Raw genomic sequence first — 12,091 nt, 5'->3', positions numbered from 1 at the left:
TTACCCACTAATCCAAAAACAAAATCATGGAGAGGAGTATTCAAAGGCTTGTGGAGGTTGTGGCTCGTCATCTACGGCCATAGCCGAGGTGGTTGTTGCTTGTTCGCCTTGTCCTGTAGCTGCCGCACCGTCAGCAGGAGATGCTGTTGAAGTTGGTGCATCAGTCAAAGACAGAACCTCAGGCTCATGAGGACGCAAGTCTCTTAGAAGGACAAACCCTGATGGAGCTAACTTCACCGGTACATATCTAGTTTCCTCCATCAATTTTATGTATTTCTCCTGTGAAGGGACTACACGAGCAGGGTTCACTAGAATCTCAAACGTCGCTTCTGGCTCAACCTTCTTCTCCACTGTTGTAGCTGTGCTATCAACCTGCCAGTAACATACAAATATGATCAAAACTCGAGACTGACAGATTTATCATACGAACAGCATTGGACAAAGTAGAAAATGTTAGAGAAATTAATTTCAATTCAATCAGATAGGATCATCATGATCATGAGACTGTATGTGTTCACGAAACTACCATTGGCCATAACAGAAACTTACTACTCTTGAATTGACCTTTTAGACGAAGATGTTTTTCCGCAAAAAAAAAAAAAGACGATGTTGGGAATAAAATTTGCATTTTACCTGCATAGAGTCTGCTTCCTTCTCATCTGACGCTGCTTTTCCTTTTCCAGCATCGTTGCCAGACCTTTCGGCATTAGCTTTCTGCTCTGCTTCTTTCTTAGCCCTAGCTTTCGCTTTGACTGAGGTTGAGAGCACAGCAGTTGGTAATTTGGCAGCGGTGTTGGCAGTAGCAACCGTGGTTGGTTTTGGATACTCGAACAAAGATGGTTTTGCGTGCGACATGAATTCAAACTTCGGGACTTTGAGATCGTAGTTCAAACCGATGAACGCGGTTGGTGAGAACGCCAAGCTTATGAAGTAAATCAATGGGTACCAATACCAAAACTGGCTAAAGACAGCGAGGCCAATGACCGCAGTGACTTTGTCATGTTTTGTCTTAGAGAGCAGTCTTATCGTCACATTCCTTCCACCAGCATCAAGAATACCTGAAGCCAAAATTGCTCCCATCTTGCTCATTGTATCTTCATGCTTGTCAAGTATTATCTTCTCAAGTTGACGCCTGCAAAAACACAGACAAATTTAAGTCTTCAGAAGGGAACTATTTCCTACCTCCTATTGATGAAGAGATCAGAACTTTACTAACCTAAATGCTCCAACACGAGAATCGCTTGCTTCACTAATTTGGACCATCACCATCGCCATGGCAATCAGAGCACCTTGACGAACAAAGTCCACCACATCTGATGTAAGTGGCTCCAATAAGGATATTGCCTCACTCAGGCCAGTGCCTGCACAAGAGATGCCAACTGCAAGAGCTGCGCCATAGCGGACATGCGGATTGTACGACTCAGAAAGAAGGGATACAATACGGGGAGTCTACAGTTTAGATATTGTGTAACCAGTTAATAAGTGTAAGCGAGCACAAGAGCCCTAAAACACTAAAGAAATGGACTTTAGCGTCAAAAATTTATTGAGATAAAAGGAATATGGAGTACCTGCTCTGGATCAGAGTATAAGACAAATCCAAGTGCAAGAACAGCAGTCCTCCTGACATCGTCACTCACATCAGACACGGCAAAGTGAAGGAGTTGGCGGATGGCTTTGTTGTTAGCGGTTCCACTGTAAGCCAATGCGAGTGCATACATTCCACCGTAACGGATGATAGGATCTTGATCTCTAGTCATCTGCTCAATCAATGTATCTGCTCCCTCTTCTCTACCATATACTGTGAGAGCTATTCCTAGAGCCAATCCCCTGAACATAATATAAGATGTTTGTTACTTGAAGACTTAAAGAAATTATCATGCACCCACACACAACAAAAAAAATCATCTTCCAGACTTGAAATTACCTTATTATCTTCTCATGCTGAGTCTCGTGAGCATAAGCGAGCATCTCACTTGCCTTATCAGTTGCAGTTCCAACCAACAATAGACCCATGCTAATGCCGGCAGCTTCACCAGCAACAGCACTGTCAGTGTAAAGCACGCTTTTGATATCATCGTATATGTCTTCATCAGCTGTCCCAAGGGCAGCCAAACCAAGACCTAAACAAGCTCCATGTTGAATAACCTGCAATCATATTTCTTTTTGATGAAAATCAAATCTAAACAAAAGACTAACTTTTTGGTGACAGAATGAAAGACTATCCAGAAGAAAGATATAGCCAATTACCTCAACACTAGTGCTGCGTAGGCTATCACGAAGAAATTGCTTGATTCCCTCACCATGGTTGGCATGAATAAGGCCAAGAGCATATAAAGCACCCCCTTCGGAATAAGGACTCCCACCACCACCTGCTCCTCTCTGAGGCAAGTATGGAGCCATCAGTGACCTGCCTTGTTGTAAGTGACCACTATGAATAACACCTAATCCTGCTGTAGCACTAAACTTCGCCCAATTGGTGGCCCTGCTTAGCCAATCCTGCCAATTCAAAAAAGATTGGAAAAGAAAAGAAGAATAAATTCTATGCCATATCGTTATCGTTGAAACAAGTGCAAAAAAATGATAGTGAAAGTAAAATTTACCAAATTCTCCCTGAGGAAAGTGTCAACCGTCGTTCCAGCATGCATTATAGCATTAGCATATATTGTAGCACTGTGACATACACTGTTCCGCATCTCAACGGACTGTTTTATTGTCTTCAGGATTAGCAAGTCCGATCTACAGACAAAAAATGGTTATTGCTGAAGCATGTTACTATCTGGAAGAAACGACTCAAGAAAAAAATATCCTTTCAAGATATTAAAAGGGAAATTAACTGCCTCACTTGTTATGGCTGTAAAGAAACTGGAGGGTCAGCTGTATTGATGTCTCTCCAGATAAAATTCCCTTAACCTTTGTTAACCTCTCAGCATACACAGCGTCAGCAGGAATCGTTTCATGCACAATTGTCTGAGATGGAGTGTCATCCGCCATCTGGACATCCTCTGCATTGTTCTCATTTTGAGCAGTAGAAGTCTCAACGGCTTGAACTGTTTCTACAGGACGGGTCTTGGGTGCTGGAAGGCGGTCTCTCACACTCATGAGAAATGCCTGGTGCTCATTCTCTACGAGATCGAAAGCGATTTGCAAAGCCAATAAAGCATCATCCTTACTCTCTGAGCGAAGAAGCTTCTCCAATATGCTCGCAACACCTTGTGGTTCATCCAAAAACATAAGGCATTGACAAATGCTCAAATAATCAGGAGAAGCCAGCTTCTGGTAGACATTAACAAGTAACCGAAGAACCTGCACAAATTAAACAACGTAAGGATGGTATCATTTGCAAATTAACAGTAAACACAAATTACCTACATAAGTGTTTTGAGTTACGACATAAACGAAGATACAATATAAGGTCCGCATGACCGTTATATTAGCAAGGAAAGATAAACGAACATGTATCCTAGTCAACTCATAGTATCATAAACATATTACACTTGTTAAATTCTAGTTCTGTGGCCAGTACACTCACCTCATGTCTATATTCTCTGTGGTTAACAAAAGAGTGGGAAACATTGATGCAGTAAGATAATGTTCCCTGCACATTTTCACTCTTTACAATCGCTTCTTCCAACTTATCCAATCTCCGACATTCTATAGCAATGCCCATGGCTTGTTGATACTTTCCGTCAGTGATACATCTGCAAAACAGAAAATCATGTGAGTAAAATTAAATAACAAAGAGGAGAGTCAAAAAGTAATTAAATTAGGCATCCCATACTTGTCTAGCATTCGTTCAACAATGGCCTCCAGTCTCGGGTCAATTTCCACAGCCTCACTTGACTCGACTGCCTTGGATCTGAGAATAGCATACTCATCTATTGCTTTAGCTGAAAGCGAAAACAGAAGCTTATTAGTGAATTTATCGGAGCAAAATCTTATAAAAAGAAAGACGGATGTGCGAAGCTTATTAGTTACAAATGATAGCTGATAGAACGATATATGTGCAAGTATTATTAGTTAGAAAAATATGTGGTCTGAAACACTAAACTATTTGCTTAATACATACTGCATTTAGCTTGACTTTATGTATGTTATGGTCAAGAATATCCAAGCTACTGTTTACTGTCATCATAGGTCTAGGAAGAAAAAAAGAAGAGAGGAGAGCAACAAGCTTCAATATCCTTACCAAGTAGAGTATGAACATAATCAGAATCCTCGGAAACATCAAATAAGGATCCAGCTCCAAGGGCATAGGACAATGAATCGTTAAGTTCACCCAAGTAATAGAAAACCTGAGATAAGAAAAAGATAACAATCAACATTAGGAAACAAGAGAAGGTCAAAGCTCTACCAGCTTTTACGAGAAACAACCATATAATGCATTCGTGTAACTTTCACAAGTTCCTCTACTAACAGATGTGACCAGTATATATATACAACAAGTCATCGTGTTAAGTTAAATAAAAAGCTAAACTGTACCTTGGAGACCAACAATGCAGCAAGCTGTCGTTGATGCTGATCAAACTCTTCATCTTCGTACAAGCTNAAAAAAAAAAAAAAAAAAAAAAAAGTCTCAGAATCAAGATATCAAGCAGCACATAACAGTGTAAGATCTCGAGCTAGAAGAATGAGAAAAGTACAGTAGATCCACAACTTTCAAAGGGAACAAAATAAATACATCGTGTCAGTAACGGAGCCGTACTTAAGTCAGATAAACACAATGGGTCCATTGGCATTAAGAAACTGTCCATGACTGACCAAAAAAAACTTAGAATTGCAAGAATCCTAAGTCCTAAAATAAGAAAAAGCAACCCTAAACCCCAATAGCTTTACCGCAAACAGATCGACTGAAGTAAACAAGTAAAACCCTAAAAAATAAGAAGAAAACAAAAGCTAAGGAAGAGAGAATTACATGATGGGAACACTGGTGGAGATCTCGGGCCAAAATTGGTCAACCAATCTGTTGAGATAAGAGAGAGCGTGAAGTTTCAAGGAAGGATGGGGTTCATTGAGCATTGCCAGTAACCCACCGGCCGAACTAACCATAGCGGCGGCCGCCATTATCCTAATCGGAAGTCAAGAAAGAAAAAAACCCTAGCGGTGGAGAAGAGCTGATCAGACGCAGGAACAAGAACCGAGCTCTCGATCGAGGGAAGGGAAGGTCTCAGAACTAATTTATCGAGAGAGAAAGACTTCACTTTTCTGAATAAATAAGTAAATAAATATAAAATCGAAACTTATCGAAATATTAAGGATACTTACCCAACAAGTCAAGTTATTTAATCAATGCCCCTAAATTTTATTAAGATTACACTTTCACCCCTAACATATATAATGTGCGCCACATTATAATTGTTTATTTAATGGACCTTTCAAACGGCCCATAATACAATACCGCCTTTTAGTTTCGCAATGAAAATACATATAGATTTTTGTAATAAGGTTTGTTTTAACTATTGTCCATAATACATAACTCTTGTCCAATTCCAAACTCTTGTTGTTGGTGTTGCATTTGGTCTGATAGATAATGATCAATCAATTTCCCTCAGCTTAGGTTAGTGATCGATGAGCTAAATTTTTGCGAATAATCAAAACATGTGTGCGATGTTGTTTGGCTAAAGAGTGTTAAACGTGGACACTAGTTTTTCCAAAATCGGATCTTGAATTTGTCGTTACATCATTTACGTTTGGAATGGTTTTAGATGTTCTGTAATCTAGCAACTGAAGAAATCTCTAAAACCGACTGATCAACTTCACGGATCTTAAGTATGTATCTCTTGTCATGGTAATCCCCCATCATTTGCTCATGTTTATTATATAATGAGAGAGGAAAACATACATTATTTGGTTATTATATATACTCTCCATGGATGGTGTAAGAACTAAATTCTTGCTCTGAGAGAGAGAGATTGAGAAGAAAAACAAAACTTTATTTGTTTGTTTGAAAGTAAGCATATATGAGAGGGTTTCTGGTTTGCATCATTGATTGATGAGACACCTAAAAAAAGCTAACCTCACAAAAGTAAATGAAATCACATTTTGGGGTCTCAATATTCCGTAAAATTGGCATGGCCTGTCATCCAAAAGATTAAGCCACCAAATTTGGCTACATCATTTTCTTCTCGAGTCGAATATAATTATATTCTACTTGATATTGGGCTTGTTCGTTTGGCTGCCGCAGGTACCTGCGGCTGCGGCAGACGTAGGTATGGTTGTTCGTTTGCTTGCCGCAAGTACCTGCGTCATGACGCTGCGGCAAACGCTGCGACCTGCGTCTAATATTTTTAAACGTTGTTTCAATTCAGCAGTTAAAAACATAAACGCAGCCGCTGCCGCTGCCGCAGCCGCCAGCGTCAACCAAACGAACAAGCCCATTTTCTCTTAGACAATACATATACACACACACAAACTCAAATTTTGGCTTCTTGTTTTGGCCAAAACATTTTTTGTTAATGGCCTTTAAAACCTCTAATAATTATGAGATATGATCAAAATAATTCAATGAACTATATATAATAATTGTTGTCATAGGTTCCCCAATTCTTCAACTATATTTTGCATCATACTTTTTTCTCTTTATTGTGTTGGATGAGATCAATATGGCAGTTGGGCAGACGATTTAAGATAAAAATTTGACCAGTCACCGGTGAATTATATCATTTAACTGTTACTCAACAACAATTCAATTATATCCTAGTTGTTGTACAGGTTGAACCGGGCAGGTTTTGGTTTAATCTATACAGCTTGTTTCTTGCCATATCCCCATGGTGTTCACTCTGTTAATTGAAGGATTAGGGTTCATTTCATATATTTCCTCTGTGATTTTGATCGTCATTAGCCACACTGTAAACACGTTGATATCTTGAATCTCTTTCGTTTCATTTATCAAGAAAAACAAACAAACTGGAGTTGTCTCTCATAGGAAATAAACCAAGTGATCCGGTTTATTTAAGTCTACGTACAGTTGACGAAAAGTGATTATGCTATCACGATCTCTATCTAAGTCTCTCTTTATAAATACTACTCATGCAACAAGCAATGTCATATAAAACACATCCTCTTTCAATAGCCTTTAATAACAAACATTTTAAGTTTCCAATAATCATGGGTAAAATCGCCAGCAGAGCGTTTGTGTTTGTTTTGCTATTGGCTTTGGTCGCAGATTTTACTATGGGAGAAACAGAGTTGGGTGATGACAAGCACTTATTTCCTCACCCTCATCCTCGTCCTCTCCTCCACAAAGGTGGCATCTACAAGAAGGGCTTCAAAAAAGGCTTGGGCGACTTAGGCGGTGGAGGCGGCTTTGGATCAGGTGGCGGTTGGATTGGAGGCAGCATTGGAGGTTTTGGTGGTGGAATAAGCGGTGGATTTGGTGGCGGTGGTAGTGGAGCTGGAGGGGGAGGAGGATTCGGTGGCGGAGCTGGTAAAGGAGCTGACGATGGCGGATTCGGTAAAGGAGTTGACGGCGGAGTCGGTAAAGGAATTGATGGTGGAGCCGGTAAAGGAGCTGACAAGGGAGCTGATGGTGGAACCATTGGGGGAATCGTCGGAGGAACTGGTAAAGAAATTGGTGGAGGAGCCGGTAAAGAAGTTGGCGGAGGAATTGGCAGTGGAGGTCGCTGAGGATTTGATAAACCGTTGTGTGCATTGCCGAGGAGCTATAATAATCCCCATGCATGAATATTGTCATTTACGTAAACTAGTTCGTTAAAATTTAAACATATGAAATAATAACTGAAATGTCTGTCGTTTCCCTTTAATTTGTTTTCCACTTTTCCTCTTATATGATTGTATCTTGCTTCTTCGTGTAAATAAAATGGATAAAAAGATTTAAAGAAAAAAATACTATACATAGTAAGACTAGTTTTATATAGGAACTTTGAAGGCTTGTGCAATTATTAAATGGATATTAAAAAAAAAAGTATAGGTTTAACCGAGACCAGAAAAAACTAAAGCGGATGATACTAAAACAACTAACTTTAACAGTTCGAGAACGCTAGTACAAAAAACCGTTTCATGAGTTCATCTAAACCGATGGCGAAGAATGACTGGCTTACCAGGAAAATGATTCCAGAGATCCACCGGTTTGGAAGGGTAAAATGGTAAATATTTTACATTCGCCGGTGAGTTTTGAGAACCTTGTCAAGTAACTGAGGATTTGCAAACCGGACATGCTTTACTCCGTCCTAGCCACGGATCAATACACTGCACAGTTCATAAACAATTGTTGATTTTTCGAATTAATCATATCTAATAAGGGGGTTTTGACTCGAATCAGTAAAAAACTTACATCTTTATGGAATTTGTGCAAACAGGGGAGATGACGTATGGTGTCTCCGATCGTCGGTGTTTCCAGACAAATAACACAAGTTTCGTCATACTTATCAGTCTGCATATTATTACCCAAATATAACACCAAAGAGAAAGCTTTTTAGTAACCAAAATTTCGATATGAAAAAACTGTGTTGTACAAGTGAACCTTTTAGCTTACCTGAACTGTAGACTCTGGTAAGTCGTTAATGCGTTGAGTAGAAGCGCCGCCATGTCGATGGTTGTTTTCATCAAGAGCTAGCAGCATTTCGTAATCATCTCTGCATAAAAAATGGTTAAAACGATCAAGCTTCACATATTGAAGAATCATAGTAAAATAAGAAGACAAATATACAAGATACCATACTCGTTAAAGTCACGATCCATATGAAGAAGATTCCTATTGTTAATAGCATTCTCTAGTCCCTCCAAAAAATCCAATCTCTGCTACATTTAAAAGGGGTAAAGGATTATTAGCTTTGATACTAAATAAAACATCAGCGACATTAGGGATAAACATGGTTAAAGTAGTACCTCGTCAAAGCTCATATCATTTGAAAACCTGATATTCATAGCTCCGTCTAAAAAACCAGGTGCACGACCTAAACGATGACCTCGACCCCGTCGTGGTGCTCTTGGAGCACGAGCCTGTGGAGGATTCATACGCCTCCTTGAAGAATTTTGTTGTAGTCGTGCTTCCAGGCGACTTCTCCCACCAGGGTTTGCTGCAATCTGTAATTTATATTAATTGGCATTAAAACAGCGGGTAAGATATTCAAAATGAGCCTAACGCCAAGTGCAACTTTTGAAAAGAACTCAACAATGTTTGACAATGTTTAGTCTCGCCTCTAAACACAGCAAATCGAAAGAACCAGATTAAAAAAGCGCCAACACAGAAAAGTTTCTTTGTCCATCACTTACGGTACTAGAGCTTCGGGTATTACGAGTAGAAGAACGACTAGAAGAAGCACGGAAAGGATTCTCTTCTTGTTCCAACAACCTGGCTAAGTTTAAATCCATCTGTTCAAACGTATCAAGTCGAAATAAGAACCTTAGTTGATAAAAAAGGATGGAACATAAAGAAGACATCCAAAGAAAGGGAACTCGAAGATCTACCTGGTCATGTCTGATCAACCTCTCTTCTTGGTACAGCTCTTCTTGCAATTCACGGGCCAAAATCTCATCTGCTTCTATTTGTCTTACATTCAAATCAGATACACCGTTTTCGATATGTGTAGGAGATGAATCTTCAATTTCCAACACTTGAGTGTTGCGTCTTTGATGGTTCTGAATTCGTGGTGGCCTTGAATTAGATGGTTCCCCAGGAGATGTAATAACAGTAACTTCTGGCTCATTCGAAGCCCTTGAAGTAGTAATTCCATTTCTCCGCCGTCGTTGTTGTCTTGTTTCTCTTTCAACCACACCAGTTTCATGCACATCAAGTCCGGAAACAGAACTACAACTTCCGCGTGTGTCACTCTCACCCCTCTGATTCATTTCATGATCCATATTTAATTTCCGGTTACGCGTACTAACCCACCCCTCCGACCCATCTCTACTCGCCACCCTATACACAAAGAATAAAAACTCTTATAGCACCACATCCTTTTGATAAACCATCCATACAAACATCTAATATAAGAAGATAAAGGAAAACATATTACCTCCTACTCGAACTTTCTGGTCTTTTGCCTCTAGCTCTTCCCTGAATATCAGTTCCAGAAACAATCTCTCTTATGCCAATTGAAGTTGCAGTTTCAGGAGCTAGTTCCTGTTCAACACTGACTGTTTCCTTGGAATTAGTATCAGCAGCTAGCCTGGCTCTAGCTGCTATTCCATGTGGAGATATGCAGCCATGTCTAACTAATCTCTTAGTGCCTCTCTTCTGTTGTCTGTCACTGGAAAGGTCAATTGTTTCTCTATTAGAAACAGAGACACAATCTGCTTTTTCTTTACCCTTATTACTATTCCCAGGAGGCAGCGTAAAAGAGTTATGATCACCTCGTAAAGGAGAACAACCATTTATGTCTTCAGATGCAGCAACATGAGCCCCGCATGGATCAACGGAGATGGATTTGCCTTTATCCTTCTCAGCCGCTGGTCTCCTAAACAAAGAAGTGCCTCCTGAAGCACGCGAGCGAGTTAGCGAATCAGAACTTTCACGGTTATGACCAGTTTCGAGGATTGTTCTGGTTCTATCACTAATGTAATTACGGTACTCTTCTCCTTGATATCTCAATGGTGCTTCTGGAGAAGGTGGTCTTCTCTTAACCTCTCTAGTTCGTACCGGTCTATCTGGAGTATCAGGTATGGTGATTACCATGTCAAACTCAGTGTTCTCCATCCTGAAAAAATAAACAATTAAGAAATTGAATGCATTGTAAATTAGCAATGAGATGTAAATTAGTGTTTTAAGAAGATTCAAAACACAAAATCTCAGATTATAACTTGAAAGCAAACACAATTTCACCAAACGTTAAGAGCACACAAGAGAACTATTTCAATCGGAATTTGCAGAATTTTGTATGGACGTTTCTTCAAATTAATTATTATCTGAGGAATTAAGCCACGAAACTACCAGAAAAACGAAGATTCGTAGGAATTTGTTGATACACCAAAACGAGAAAAAAAATTAATCGTAGAGCACAAATCTGAAATACAAAAAGGAGATAGGAAAATTACCTGATTGAATGTGATTCGAAAGTGCTAACCGAAACGCTAGTTGTTCTATGAGGAGCAACTGCATCGATCAATCTGCCCTATCTCTCCCTCTTGCTCAATTGGNGGGGGGGGGGGGGGGGGGGGGGGGGCGCAACGATTGGACCTCAGGTTATTCCGGGTCGGGTTAGGGGTTACTGGGTCGGGTTCTGGATCTCTAATTAGTGATGTTGGCTTACACAATTTAAACTGGGTTTAAGGTCCAATAAGTTGGGCTTCAGTTCCAATAAGTTGGGCTTGAGGTCCAATAAGAAAGATGCCTCTTTTTATTTAAATTGGCGGCTAACACAACTAAGCTGCGGTCAAATTACTCAAAGTCAATTTTGAATAGTATTCGTAAACAGTATATCCACTACACATATTTGCAGATAAGTCATTATTATTATTATTATTTGGTCATACGTGTAAAAAAAAAATAACAAGTTTTCAACAGGAAAAACTCTAATTAGAGACTATGTAAAATCTCCTAGTTGATATCTGCAGTTGGACGGATTTTATTACTGATATATCTTTCTCGTTTGTACAACAAAAATATAATTAGGTGGCTGATCAATGCTCATAATCAACCAGAAACTATTCAAATTTTTTTCTATTCTCCACTGTATTTACAGAGTTGTTTATTCAAAGATTTTGTACCAAATTCTAATATATAATAAAAAAATGTTAAAAAAAAAAACTCTAATTAGAGTCCAATCGTCTAATTTTATTATGTCATATTGTTAACAACTCTAAATATCATTCTTATTTTGATGTGGCTTCGAAATACTTAAAAATTTCAGCTTAATATTATCAACTAATGCAAACTGATATTAACAATTTGATTTACGGCATTGTTTCCCTTTCAACGATAAAATAGATTTTTCAAAGTCAATTTAATAGTATAGTTTAAAATTTGAAATAGGTATATATTGGAAATCAGTTACATACGCATTGAACGCACTCATGACTCATCATCAAGTAAGTTTGACAAAAATATAAGGACAAATGTACTTTTTTTCTTTTCTTTGGGATTTGTTTAATAGCAAAACTAAGAAAAACAAAAAACATAGTAGTACAATAAAAT

The 12,091-nt window shown here is 39.0% G+C and overlaps 3 protein-coding genes across 4 annotated transcripts; 1 reads left to right on the top strand and 2 right to left on the bottom strand.

The window, feature by feature from the left end:
• LOC104754625 (26S proteasome non-ATPase regulatory subunit 1 homolog B-like) lies at positions 7-5,197 on the bottom strand. The gene is made up of 13 exons (XM_010476847.1): positions 4,913-5,197; positions 4,480-4,543; positions 4,187-4,292; positions 3,779-3,887; positions 3,530-3,698; positions 2,843-3,303; positions 2,601-2,736; positions 2,248-2,496; positions 1,925-2,145; positions 1,569-1,827; positions 1,217-1,449; positions 634-1,132; positions 7-372 (listed from the first exon to the last, which is right to left on the bottom strand). Exons 1-13 carry the CDS (start codon positions 5,059-5,061, stop codon positions 25-27), a joined length of 3,003 nt encoding a protein of 1,000 aa, XP_010475149.1. The 5' UTR covers positions 5,062-5,197; the 3' UTR covers positions 7-24.
• Positions 7,018-7,783, top strand: LOC104754623 (glycine-rich protein 23-like). Its single transcript, XM_010476844.2, has one exon. It carries the CDS (start codon positions 7,027-7,029, stop codon positions 7,621-7,623), a length of 597 nt encoding a protein of 198 aa, XP_010475146.1. The 5' UTR covers positions 7,018-7,026; the 3' UTR covers positions 7,624-7,783.
• On the bottom strand, positions 7,888-11,085 carry LOC104754624 (E3 ubiquitin-protein ligase RNF12-A-like). Of its 2 annotated transcripts, none has more exons than XM_010476845.1 (9): positions 10,993-11,085; positions 9,975-10,655; positions 9,427-9,877; positions 9,232-9,330; positions 8,845-9,042; positions 8,678-8,757; positions 8,492-8,591; positions 8,291-8,389; positions 7,888-8,205 (listed from the first exon to the last, which is right to left on the bottom strand). In XM_010476845.1, the coding sequence occupies exons 2-9, from the start codon at positions 10,652-10,654 to the stop codon at positions 8,143-8,145; spliced, it is 1,770 nt and encodes a 589-aa protein (XP_010475147.1). In that variant the 5' UTR covers position 10,655; positions 10,993-11,085; the 3' UTR covers positions 7,888-8,142. The 2 variants fall into 2 exon arrangements, with proteins under 2 accessions (XP_010475147.1, XP_010475148.1); XM_010476846.1 differs by having other exon boundaries at positions 8,678-8,754.

The sequence above is a fragment of the Camelina sativa genome, chromosome 17 (genome assembly GCF_000633955.1).
Source record: "Camelina sativa cultivar DH55 chromosome 17, Cs, whole genome shotgun sequence".
In the NCBI taxonomy this organism is placed as follows: Eukaryota; Viridiplantae; Streptophyta; class Magnoliopsida; order Brassicales; family Brassicaceae; genus Camelina; species Camelina sativa.
This window is presented reverse-complemented; position numbering and strand designations above follow the sequence as displayed.

Excerpts from the sequence above, each read along its gene's own strand:
- LOC104754625 (XM_010476847.1), bottom strand. The coding sequence starts at position 5,061 with ATGGCGGCCGCCGCTATGGTTAGTTCGGCCGGTGGGTTACTGGCAATG. Across the intron at positions 4,293-4,479 it reads CTGCATTGTTGGTCTCCAAG|GTTTTCTATTACTTGGGTGA; the intron begins GTACAGTTTAGC and ends TTCTTATCTCAG. Across the intron at positions 2,737-2,842 it reads TTTCTTTACAGCCATAACAA|ATCGGACTTGCTAATCCTGA; the intron begins GTGAGGCAGTTA and ends TTTTGTCTGTAG.
- LOC104754623 (XM_010476844.2), top strand. The coding sequence starts at position 7,027 with ATGCAACAAGCAATGTCATATAAAACACATCCTCTTTCAATAGCCTTT.
- LOC104754624 (XM_010476845.1), bottom strand. The coding sequence starts at position 10,654 with ATGGAGAACACTGAGTTTGACATGGTAATCACCATACCTGATACTCCA. Across the intron at positions 9,878-9,974 it reads CCAGAAAGTTCGAGTAGGAG|GGTGGCGAGTAGAGATGGGT; the intron begins GTAATATGTTTT and ends CTTTGTGTATAG. Across the intron at positions 8,758-8,844 it reads ATGATATGAGCTTTGACGAG|CAGAGATTGGATTTTTTGGA; the intron begins GTACTACTTTAA and ends TTTTAAATGTAG.